General features: G+C 35.9%; 1 protein-coding gene across 1 annotated transcript in view; it reads left to right on the plus strand.

The window, feature by feature from the left end:
• The window catches only part of GNAI1 (G protein subunit alpha i1), an 89,709-nt gene that overhangs the window by 61,243 nt on the left and 15,256 nt on the right, over positions 1-13,210 (plus strand). Inside the window, exons 4-6 of the mRNA XM_082399407.1 lie at positions 1,906-2,063; positions 5,476-5,604; positions 11,950-12,079. Of these exons, the coding sequence (XP_082255533.1) occupies positions 1,906-2,063; positions 5,476-5,604; positions 11,950-12,079 (417 nt within the window). The remainder of the gene's footprint in view (positions 1-1,905; positions 2,064-5,475; positions 5,605-11,949; positions 12,080-13,210) is intronic.

Consider the following 13,210-nt stretch of genomic DNA (forward strand, 5'->3'; position numbering starts at 1 on the left):
TCTTGTAAAGAGGAGACATTTTTGAATGCCGCAGTTTATAAATAGAGCTTCCACAGTTTCCCAAGTCTTTTCTTCAGGCTTCTTTCCCGGAAAGTTTGAAGAGAACGTGATCTTATGACCCATATCAGAGGGCATTAGTCTTTTCTGTCAACAAATTTTATGGAAATTGAATAAATATATCATAATGAAAGCTCATTTTAAAGCTCACTTAAGTGAAAAGCACTTTTCTAAAGTGGATGGAGAAAAATATGTTTGATGTCACTTAAAAATAAAAATAACCAAATTTAGAAATTTCTCATATAAGTCATTATTTGGAAAAGTGAATAACTGTTTACTGGAATTAGGTAAATGGTGCTAAAAACGACTTGAAATTGTGTTTTGTTGGGGTTTATTAAGGACATGGTACAAGTGTTACTTGCTTGCATGCATTTCTCTTGTGATTTACTAAAAAGGGAAACATATGCTTGAATAATACGTTCCCATGCTGAGTGACTTAATTATTTCTTACGATGGGTTCCCTCTGAAAAGAAAATGTTTCACAAATTGGTGGTAGAATGAATTTATATTGTCAGCTAGTACCCTCTGCTAGCCTGTGTCACCAAATGCTTCCCTTCTGTATGCCTTATCATAATATGTGCGTCACTTTATAAAGAGCTACTACACCACGTTGGAAAAAATGCCCCTAGAGAAAAATTATGGACTGTCTATCCAGTTAACATAAAGCTGCATATCTCAGGCCAGAAAGAATCTTTGCGAAGATGGTAACTTCACATATCCCTTATTTTTGTATTCACTGTGTTATTACCTGAAGAGTAGAGTTGTGTTATAGAGCACTGTAGCTACTACTCCATATGTGGCTACTGAGTATTTGAAATGTGTCTAATCTGAATTGAGATGCATTGTCTGCATAAAAGAAACACCACATTTCAAAGACTAAGTATCTATAATAATATGAAATATCTCAATAAGTTTATACTGATTACATGTTGAAATGATATTTTATATACAGGTTAAGTAAAATATATTGTTACAGTTAATTTTACTTTTTTTTTTTTTTTTTACACTTTTTAAAATGTGCTATTAGAAAATTTAGAATTGCGTCAGTGGCTCCCATCTCTTTTGGACAACACTGACCTAGTGGGCTTGATTACCTATGGATCGGAATAACTGTAAATATTGTAGCCTCAAAACTTAAGCAAAATTTAATTAAATTTATGTGTAGTATTCCTTCATTTAAAATCTTTGCATACTGTCTTCTATATGTGTCATGAGTATTTCTACTCCAAAGCTGTGCTTATTTTGTTTCCTTGCCTGGATTAGCAAACAGCTATCCCCATCTCCTGGCCCGTTGATTTTAAGGTATACATACTTTAAGGTCTTCTGAAAAATCTCACACCATTCTGTGGAACTATTCTTGCTTTATTCCACATTGATTTCTCCCTTCTCTGAACTTATTTTGCATCGATGAAGTATATCACAAAGCTAACATTTAATTAGATTCTAAAAATAACCTCTAATGGTGTTAATGTGTTTTTTAGATTAGAAACATTTTGGTAAGGGAGAGGCAAAGCATACATTCTTCTGTTTTCTCAAAAGGGTACAACAGACTGTCAGTGGGTAGTTGGTTAATATATTCTCTCATGAGCTGCAAGTGTCGTCATTCTTTCAGCTCCTTAGTGCCTTGATAGCTGTTACTAATATCACAAAACATGGACTCATGATTTAAGATTATGCTTTTTTGATTAAGCCAATTTTTTAAGTGGTGCTTTTAGAGAAATCCAAGTTATGACACCAATAAAAGGCATAAAGAAAATTCACTATTGCACTTCTTGTAATCTATAATGTACTTTATCTGTAGTGTCTGCCTTTTTACTTTTTAAATAAAAATGGACTTTGAATGTTCAGGATGATGCCCGCCAACTCTTTGTGCTTGCTGGCGCTGCTGAGGAAGGTTTTATGACTGCAGAACTTGCTGGAGTTATAAAGAGATTGTGGAAAGACAGTGGTGTACAAGCCTGCTTCAACAGATCCCGGGAGTACCAGCTTAATGATTCTGCAGCATAGTAAGTAATCGTAACTTCAGAACTACTGTATCATGAATAGTTACTTGGAAGTCAGGTATACCGCCAAGTCACTTTTAGTGCAGATTTGCCTGACACATTCTTGTACAACTCAGGATATTTTGGATGACAGTATTTCAAAACTTTTTCTGTCTTTTTTGTGTGTGTTTGTAGGTAGCAAGGCTCGTATTTCCCTTGTGTTCAAAAGTTGTCTCAAGAGACTCATGTAACTCTAATTGAAACGTGCAGAATGGAGCTGTTTCCAGTATATTTCCAAGAAAGTAATTGGAACTTGCCAACATTTACTCTGAATTTGGGTGTATCTCTAGTTTGCCTGGAGCTAGCCAAAGGGGAGAGTAACTGATTTGTGTGCTTTTTGTTTACTAAGTGCCTGAGAAGTTACTTGTCCAGTGACAGACACCCTGAGTGACAGGCACCCCATTTAAAGGGGTGCATGGTGATCCCAAGATATTTTCTCACTGATGAAAATAAAATAGCTGTACAGTTGAAAGTTGTCAACTGTATGTGCCCTGTTGCATTGGACATTGTTTACAGATATCTAAGTCCAGTTTTTTAGAAGAAAAATCTGCCCTGATTTTCCAGGTGGTGGCCCCGGAATGTCTATAAAGGAAGTTTTGATAAAACCTAATCAGGGAGCTTTCTGTTTGATGATCTGCGTAGAATTAAAAAAAAAAAAAAAAATCAAGGATTTGTTTCCGTTACTTGGCACACATACTCAGAAATGTCAAAGATGATATGACTAGAAACATGTGCCTTGCACTCATTTTACTTTCCAAAATTACTCAGTTTTCTTGACAGAGCTATTGGCTCTTAGGAACACAAGTGAGGATTAAATAGAAGATGACAGGTATTAGAAGGTCCAGGTAAATACACATACTTTGCCACAGTGGAAAACCAACGGGTATGGCTCCTGAGGACCTTATTATCGTATAGCATGTCATGTATTGTATTGCACGTCAGAGTACTCAGTGTTAGGTAAATGATTTAGTGTGAATGAATAAGTAATACAAATTACTGTGTCACCTGTCACAATTTTTATAATGCTATATTTCTTAATATGTATTTTTAGTGTGTCCTCACTTCTACAAGGAAATACTCTTTCAACTCGATGAGTAGGCCTTTGACTCCCTGTTAGGTATTCATGATGTGATGTATTTTTTTCTATACTACTCACAGATTTACATTTATTTTGAGGTGATTTGACTTATATTGAGACTGTTTGATTCTTTTTTATCTCTGCCACTGCACTGTAAATTCAGTAAGGTCTGTTTTTGCCCGGTGTTATATCTCCATTGCCTGATACATGGTCATCACGCAATATGCCCTTAAATTACTAAACCAAACTTTACAGAAGCTAGAAGAGAAAATTAGAAGAAAAATTCTTAGGGCAAGGACACAGCTCTTAGTCCACCATACTTGCTTTGGCGCCACCAGAACCTGAAGAAAGATCTAAGTGGAAGTCACTCACGGTGAGAAGGTGTCTGTGAGCTGAGCCCAGCAAGGGGAACTATTTGAATAATTAAGGGGTGCTTCTTAGGGACAACAGATTGAAGTTCATTTCCCCTTGTCTTTCTGGACCCCCCTCAGTATATTTACCAAGACCCTTTGTCCTGTGCACAGCGCTTGGACACGCTCTGAAAGAAACGTGTCACTTTGGCTCCCCATTATTTCATTACTAGTAGTTCTCATCGTAAGATGGCAATAATGGAGCCATTTTTCAAGAATGAAGGAAATCATAAAAATCTCTTTTCCCTGTGGTAGTTACAAGCTATCTTGATTTCTGAATTCTTGACCGGAGATGGGGGATGCTGCCAAGCTGCCCATTAAGGCCATCTAACCACCAATTTACATTGTAAATTTGTGATCTTTTAAAACAATTGGAGTTTTTCACGATGCCTGGTTTTCTTTTTTGTCTTGTTGAAATATAAATGTGCATTATTTTTAGAGGCTAATAGAACTATAGCAGTTTTAAGCAAAGAAATGTATATAGGAATAATCCGTAAATTTTAAATAAGAATAGCTCACTATTTCAAAGGGACAATTAGTAAAATCTAGCCATGGCCTGTTTGTTTGTTTGTTTTTTAAGTCAGGTTTTCTTACAGTAAGGTGAATGTTATATATATGGAACTAAAAACACGGATGAGGTACTAGGGGATTATCACCAATGCAGTAATACATTGATTATTTTAAATTCAGTAAATATAATACAGATAACTCACGCTGTCATCTCCATGTATTCTGGTGTCAGCTTCTGGTATCAGCATCACATACATAGACTTAACTGTCTAAAACATTTTGATTACTAATTCACGGGATAGCTTTCCAACCCCATCTCCAGAAATCAAATATTTATTGAGCTCCTTTTGTTTGTAAGACCCCATTCTAAATGGCTAAGGAACAGTTTCAGAGGATAACATCAATGAAAGTTGCAAAAGTTGGTGCCTCTCTATAATAAACCTAGATGTATCGTCTAAATTATCTTGGACGCTTCCACTCTGGTATTAGACAACACTTCGGTGATGCTCCCCACGTTCAACTGACCTTAGGATTAATTCCATGCGTAGCCTACTAATGGACTTCCTCCTACCTCCGTACTGTTCTACTGCTTTTCCTGATGTGAATGACATTCCCTTTTATCCGTTGCACCTGTCAGATTTCTATTTATGCCCTTCACCATCCGTGAAGCCCTCTTGAACCACTCAGGTTCACCTGAATCTCTCCATACCTGGACTGTAACATTATTGATTCTAATACCTAAGTGGACACAGAATAAAAGAACTGCATGGTATGGCACCACTACATTTTTATAGCACAACATATTTTGCATCATTGGCAGAAAGTGTTGACTGAGTGACTGAAATCAGTGAGAAGTAAAATATGAATATTGATTCATAGAGGCAGTAAAATGTAGAGTACAGGAGCATGTGTTTTGTTTTCCTGTATGTTACTTAAGGTTGGTTGAAAAGGAACAATATTTGAATTCAGCCTTTGGCCAGAGGTTTCCTCACTACTTAGGAAGGCTTTCTAATTTCTCAACAAACGAATAATGTCTGGAACATAAACACAGTGCTACATCGAAGAAGTGTAATAAAGAGTTTCAAGGGACAAATTCATGGTGTGCCATGAGTTTGGATGTTTATGAAGTTATTACTTTGTTTTCTTTTCCAACAAGGAGAATTACTGAAATATTTAAGGAACTTTGTGGCTGGAGAAGTATAAACATTTTCATTTCTGCGAGAGTTGTGTAAGATATAGACTTAAAATTACATCATTTCACAGAAATATAAAAACTTCAGTAATCTGGAGTATTGCATGCATCAGAATGTTTTACTCTGGTTTAGATGATCTTTATTGACAGTGTTAACTATTAGCATACTGTTGTTTATTTTTTCAGCTATTTGAATGACTTGGACAGAATTGCACAACCAAATTATATCCCAACTCAACAAGATGTTCTCAGAACCCGAGTGAAAACTACAGGAATTGTTGAAACCCATTTTACTTTCAAAGATCTTCATTTTAAGTGAGTATCTTCAAAACATATGATTTATGAATTTAGATACAAAACACATTGTTTAAGGAAAAAAAGGTATACTAATAAAAGTTTTAAAATTTTTAGAGTTTGAAATTACAAAAAATGTTTCACAGCTGATTGGAGAAAAGAATTTTGGGCTGAAAGAGGTCAAGAAACATTCAGGAGGAATATTTATATTTTTTATTTAAGAAAAAATAGCCATGCAAATTCCTTTTGCCTATATTTTTCACAGCGACTTAAATAAAAATAGTTTTTGGCTTTTATTTTTAAAAGAAAGTACTGCTCTAATATTTTATATTTTGGAAAAGTGTTGCCATCCATTTTTAGGTTTTACTGATAGAATATATGCTTATTTATGGAAATATTTTTAAAAGTTATCTTTTTAAAAATTTTCACAAAGATTTTTATTTATGTAAACTCATGTTTGTACTATTTCATGATGAAAAATGTTCATTTAATTTACAGTGTACTATAACTTAACTGAAGTCTGAACAGAGAAGCACTAAGTGGTAGCCTTTAGAATGAAAGGGAATCTGGAGTTCATTTTGTCTAGTCCGCTCATTGTGTAATGAACTGGGCTCAGGGAAGTTCATTTAAACATTGCATTCAGATTTACAGAACTATGTTTTTCTTTTTCCAATAAGTAACAGTTTTCAAAGTATGAGAAAAACTGCTGAATTTTGCTTCAGTTAACTCCAGTGCTCTGAAGCAGTATGATAATAAAGTAGAATTTCTGAAACCATCTTAAAGAAAGGCTCCTAGTGAAAGATTAAAAACAAATATTCATCAGCTGACCTCGTAAAGAAGCTCAGTATTACAAGTTGTGGGGAGCACAGCTAAATATATGCAACTATACCTCTGATTCTCTCCATAAGTATTTTAAATATAATACATTTGTTACTATCATTTATCACTACATTATCCCACATTCAGTGATTCATGTAATTAAGTTTTCCAGAAAACTAAAATTTAATTTCAATTTTCCCTGGCAGCTTCCCTCCAAAAAAACAAACATTGCCCTGCTTTCTTAAACAGAGATATAGATCATAATTAGTTTATCTGACCGTGTAACTTTTGGTACTGTAACATGGTACTGTTTTGCATTTGCTTTTAATTTTTTTCTGTTTTCACTTTTTTTTTTTTTTTTTTTTTGGCGTCAGTGGGCTTTTTTTTTTTTCCTTTCCCTGCTGGTATGATCTCTTATTGAAATCATTTACCTTCTTTTAGTTTGCTTACTATTTGGAGAATATTAAATAACCAAACTGAGGAATATTAAAATAGTATTATTTTAAATAATCTGATTTGTCTTATTTGATAACTGTTGCCAGATGTATTTAAAAATTATAAAGTGATTTTAATTATAAGGAAATTCAGTGTTAGATTTTAAGCTTTACTGGGTCTTTTTTTAATCCTAGTACACCTTAAATTCTGATTTTTTTGGTTTCTGTTTACCTTGCTTTAAGACCATATTCTATAGCAAACTTAAATTGTTATGTTCAGATGATGACTGTATTCTAACCATGAAGTTTCAGGAGAAAATGCATGGGGTTAGGGTTAGCAAGTAAGGATTCCGGACATAGGCCCCTGGTTAGGTAAGGGCAAACTTGTTTAAGATTCTTAACAGACTGGTCCAATCTTGCTCATTGTCAGAGGTTTATACATAAAATGGTTACTGTCTATAAAAGGAAACGTAGAGTTGTGAGCTCTGTAAATGATGGGAAACGGCAAAGGTAAATGTCACATCAATTATTTGGTGCTTTGGGCAATCTAACTGTGCAAATTTCAGTTTCGTTCTTCGGTAGATGCGCCCTAAACATTCGCTTCCAGACCATACACTTCACTTCCAGCCTAGGTTTCTCAAAGTTGCCATTTCAACATCAGGAGTTGTCTGTCATCATGGTCCTTCCAGGAAGTCCACTTATCTCACTCTGTTTAGTCTCCTTGGGTGAGGTAAAATTTCACAGGATGTTTTTAGTTACTGTTTTCACTTGCTGACTTACAGATAAACATAGGTCTGTCAGGAACTTCAAATAAACTTTGTCTTATTTTGGATTTGAATTCTGTTAAATTACTATCATTGCTAACATATGGTTCCAACTTTGCTTTTTATATGTTAAGTGAGCCTCAGAAGAATGAGGGCAAAAATATACTTAGAATAATTCTACTGGGAACTCTTGAGTGTGCTTATCATTTTGTGTGTTTTGTGGTATAAATTCATTGTCTGATTTTTAACTGCTGATATAAAATTTCAGTTTCACTTATTTTGTGGTATGGGAATTAACATTCAAAATGAGGCAATAAGGCATTATAACTTAACAATATACATTATCACCTCTGTGACTAGGCATGTATGGAAAGTGTCTATGAGGATTATTTTGCTTTAAAGAATTAACAGTTTTATGTTGTTATATTTTTGCTGAATATAGAATTAAAGCATCCCTTCTCTTAGAAAATCATCATAACATGTTTCTATTCCTTTTCTTTAGTAATGTAATGTGCAGTTGGTTTTAGGGTGGAATGTCATTTATGGGGTTGGTATTCATATATGGTCAACTAGCATTGTCTCAGTCTTGGTCACAGTGGAATTAGATGACAGTCTGAGGGTAAGTCAGCATAGCTCAGGATAGCCAATATATCCCCTTCCATCTTCCCTCCCTCCCCCTGTTCCCTCTAAAAAGAGAAACCTAAGAAAACTCAGTTTCACTCCCTATTTGATACTAGTCAAAAGTCTCATCTTTTCATATGAAGGAGAACATACTATAATCTTGCTTTGTTTTGGGTTAAAGAAATAGAAGTTCAGAATTTGAAGATAATTCTCCTGTATTTGTGAAATAATGAAAATGCTCTGTGCACAGTCTGATCCTTTGTCATATTAGTTCTTAGTCATTTTTGCTCCTTGACTTATGAATTAGGCCAGTGATTCTCAAAGTGTGGTCTCCAGATCAGCAGCATCAACTTACCCACCTGGTGATTCTAATGCACACTGAAGTTTGAGAAGCAGTGGCTTAGATTAAAGGTTCTTTATGACCAGTATATAAATGACCCTCATTCATTTCTAAATTAAATAAATTGACGATTTCTTCTGTATTCATATTACTTGATTATCAAGTTAAAGCGCTTTTATATTTAACATTCCCACAGCATAACTGGAAGGTCTAGATCTTCAACATGGTAAAACTAACCTATTATTGATCCATTTAGTTTATTTTTGTGTATGGTGTTAGACAGTGTTGTAATTTCATTCTTTTACATGTAGCTGTCCAGTTTTCCCAGCCTCACTTACTGAAGAGACTGTCTTTTCTCCATTGTATATTCTTACCTCCGTTGTCACAGATTAATTGACCATAGGTGCATGGGTTTATCTCTGGGCTTTCTATCCTAGTCCATTGATCTATAGTTCTGTTTTTGTGCCAGTACCATACTGTTTTGATTACTGTAGCTTTGTAGTATAGTCTGAAGTCAGGGAGTCTGATTCCTCCAGCTCTCTTTTTCTTTCTCAAGATTGCTTTGGCAATTCGGGGTCTTTCATGTTTCCAGATAAATTTTAAAGTTTTTTGGTCTAGTTCTGTGAAAAATGCCATTGGTAAAAACTAGTCTATTATTGCTTGAAAGTGTTTTAAAATATTCTGTAGACAGAGTTCATTCTTTCATTCAACAAATGTTTATGAAGTGTGTGTGTTTGTCCAGTGGAGGGGATATAATGTGGCCAAAACAAAGTCTTTGCCTTTACGTTGTTTTAGGGATGGGGGAGGAGAGGAGATGAAATAACTGTTTAGTATTCAGGGGGTGATAATTGCTACAAAGAGAAATAAAGCAAGATGGGGGGGGGGGGATATACTAGTTTCCTAAAGCTGCTGTAACAAATGACCACAAACTAGTGGCATATAACAATGGAAATTTATTTTTTGATAGTTGAAGCCAGAAGTTTAAAATCAGTTTGTCAGCAGGACTATGCTCCTTCTGAAGGCTTGAAAAAAGAATCCTCCCTTGCCTCTTCTTAGCTTCTGGTGGTTGTCAGCAGTCCTTGGTGTTCCCTGCCTTATGGCCATATCACTCCAGTCCTTGGCCTTCTTCCCTGTGTGGGTCTGGTTCCTCTTTGCTTATTAGTTCACTCCTCAATTTCTCTCCTTTGTCTTGTATTTTACTTTAGCAGCAAGGAGAACCAAGGCTGTACCTTGCATTCTTTGCTTGAAAATTTTCTCAGCTAAATCTAAATATCCAGATTCATCTCTTACAAGTCCTACTTTACACCCAGCACTAGAATAGTTAAGCCAAGTTTTTGCCACTTTAAAACAAGGATTACCTTTTCTGCAGTGTCCAATAATATACTTCTCATTTCCTTCTGAGTCCTCAACAAAAACATCTTTAACATTCATATATCTTTCAACATTGTGTCCATGATGATATATATTCATTCTCTAAGATAGAAGCTTTTCTACCATCCTCTTCACTCCATCTAAGTCTCATCAAAATCACCTTTAATACCCGTATTTCTAACCAACCATCTTTCAAGGCATTCTGGGCTTTTTCTGTCAAGTAACTCAAAATTCTTCCAGCCTTTCCCTATTACCCACTTCCAAAGCCACTTCCACAGTTTTGGGAATTTGTTTTACAGCATTACCCCACTCTGGGTACTAAAATTTGTGTCAGTCAGGGTTCTCGCAAGCAGCAGAACCAGTAGGTTCTGTGTATTTCAAGGAACTGGCTTAACGTGACTGTAGGTGCCAGCGAATTGGAAGTTTGTAGTGTAGGACAGCAGGCTCAGATAGAAACTGATGTTACAGTATTGAGGCAGAATTTTTTTTCTTCTGGGAAACTTCAGTTCTTGCTCTGAAGGCCTTTCAACTTATTGCATGAGGTCTGCCCACATTATCAAGGATAATCTCCTTTACTGAAAATCAACTGACTACAGATGTTAATCATAACCAGAAAATACCTTCACAGCGGCACCCAGATTAGTGTTTGATTAAATAGCTGCGTGTGATAGCCTAGCCAAATTGACATGTAAAACCAGCCATCAACAGAGTGATAATGTGGGACAGGGTGGGTTTTGTTGTTATTTTATATGGAGTGGTCATGAAATATGTGACATTTGATCAGAGAAGTTAGCTAAAATATATTATCTTTTTGGTAAAGTTGTCTTCAAATTGTGTTCCTTGGCAATTTAACAAATGGGTAATCATTTTAATTTCTTTTGTTCTTGTCTGATCTTTATTACCAGCTGTCCTTTTTATATCTTACCCATTTTGGTGTGTAGTAGAATGATTTTGTTATAGAGCATACTTAAACTTAATGAACAATTTACTAGCTAAACTAATAGAAAGAATGGCACTTAGATGATGATAAAAGTAACAATACTAGTTACTTTTGTAATGAGTACAGATCCTATGTACTCGGATTTGGTTTATAGGCCAAAACTATTCTACAGGGAAAATTCTTTTTGCCTGAGAATTAAATAGGGACTATTTTAATTAGTGCAGTATCTAGATAAATGGAGCCTTTAAAAATGTACCAGTTTGCATAGTGTTTCCATTATGTAAGTGGTTATTTCTAGGTTGCATAACATAATCTATGTGAATTTCAACTTGTGCTTAACTTAAACTCTTACAAGGAAAAGAGGAAAAGATTATTGTTTTTGTACTGTTTGTGTTACTACCCTGTACAGTAACCTACAATGGTCTACTGTTGTGTATCATGTAAAAATTAAGTTTTTTCAATCCTAATTTTCAGACTGTTCAGTAGGCCATCCATGTATCTCATCTTTTTTTTTCTGTACCATGGTTTTACTTTTTAATTTAGGCAGCCTGTTTGCCCCTGTTTAAATATGACTTGCTTGCTCAGCTTTTCTTACCTGGGATGGTTTCTCCTTTACATCGAAGTTCTGCTGTATTGCTTCTGAGAGAAAACATTTTGTAGTTGGATGAGGGGACCATGTTCTCTGCCTCTAATGTTCTGTGACTTTAGCAAATTGAATATATTCTGTCATCTCCGCATTCTTATAGCGCTGCCCCTTTTTTTGTATTTGTTTTCATGTTCTGTTCTAACGTGTTCTCATACGTTAATGAATGTGTTATTTTTTTTTTTAGGGTATTTTGGGTTTTTTGTTTTGTTCTACTGTGAGATAAAACAAAATGGTTTAAAAACCAGCAGACTTTTTTTCCTTTGTGAAAATCAATTTGTGACATTATTTTCCTCCCATAAAGTCCTTTTCTCCTTTCTTTCCATCCCACATTCCCTATGCGATTTGGAGCTTTTTCTGTTGATTTTTATAGAACTCCTCAGAGCCTCTGAACATTCAGCGTGATGTCAAACTCATTATTTTTCCTCTTACAGAATGTTTGATGTGGGAGGACAGAGATCTGAGAGGAAGAAATGGATTCATTGCTTTGAAGGAGTGACCGCCATCATCTTCTGTGTGGCGCTGAGTGACTATGACCTGGTTCTAGCTGAAGATGAAGAAATGGCAAGTAGAACCACTACTTTTTTTTTTTTTTAATTTTATTTATTTATTTATTTATTTATTTTTGGCTGTGTTGGGTCTTTGTTTCTGTGCGAGGGCTCTCTCTAGTTGCGGCAAGCGGGGGCCACTCTTCATCGCGGTGCGCGGGCCTCTCACTATCGCGGCCTCTCTTGTTGCGGAGCACAGGCTCCAGACGCGCAGGCTCAGCAACTGTGGCTCATGGGCCTAGTTGCTCTGCGGCATGTCGGATCTTCCCAGACCAGGGCTCGAACCCGTGTTCCCTGCATTGGCAGGCAGATTCTCAACCACTGCGCCCCCAGGGAAGCCCAGAACCACTTTTAAAGATTGAGCATGGCATATGAAGAGCTAGAGATGTAGCCAAGAATTTTTCTGTGAAAAATTCTTTTTTTTTTTTTTTTTTTTAATTATTTATTTATTTATTTATTTATGGCTGTGTTGGGTCTTCGTTTCTGTGCGAGGGCTTTCTCTAGTTGCGGCAAGCGGGGGCCACTCTTCATCGCCGTGCGCGGGCCTCTCACTATCGCAGCCTCTCTTGTGCTGAGCACGGGCTCCAGTCGCGCAGGCTCAGTAGTTGTGGCTCACGGGCCTAGTTGCTCTGCGGCATGTGGGATCTTCCCAGACCAGGGCTCGAACCCGCGTCCCCTGCATTGGCAGGCAGATTCTCAACCACTGCGCCCCCAGGGAAGCCCTGTGAAAAATTCTTGAAGAATTCTTGCTAATGCCTATATTATTTGAAAGTTCAGGCTCTTTTCTCTAACTTTTCTGTGTAGTATATTTCCTTTTTAGAATGCAAAGAAGAACAGATGGATCCTGACAAAAAGTTAATCTCACCTCAACCCTAGATGCTTAACTAGGCATTTCTGAGATCTGGTGTCTACATACTAAATGAAAATAAAGTTAGTTCCATTATAGTCCAAGGCTTATTTTTCTTAATTTATTACTTCTGCCAGCTCAGTAATCCTTGATCTCTGTTATACTTTGCTACTGTCATGTAATTTTCAGATATGTTTCAGTGTACCATTAATCTGGGGGAAATATTTTTAATTAGAAAAAAGCTATAAGTGTCAGTTTCTTTTATTAAAATAAGTTATATACAATTATCATGCAGTAGGT

The sequence above is a fragment of the Balaenoptera borealis genome (genome assembly GCF_965194805.1).
Source record: "Balaenoptera borealis genome assembly, chromosome: 7".
Taxonomy (NCBI): domain Eukaryota; kingdom Metazoa; phylum Chordata; class Mammalia; order Artiodactyla; family Balaenopteridae; genus Balaenoptera; species Balaenoptera borealis.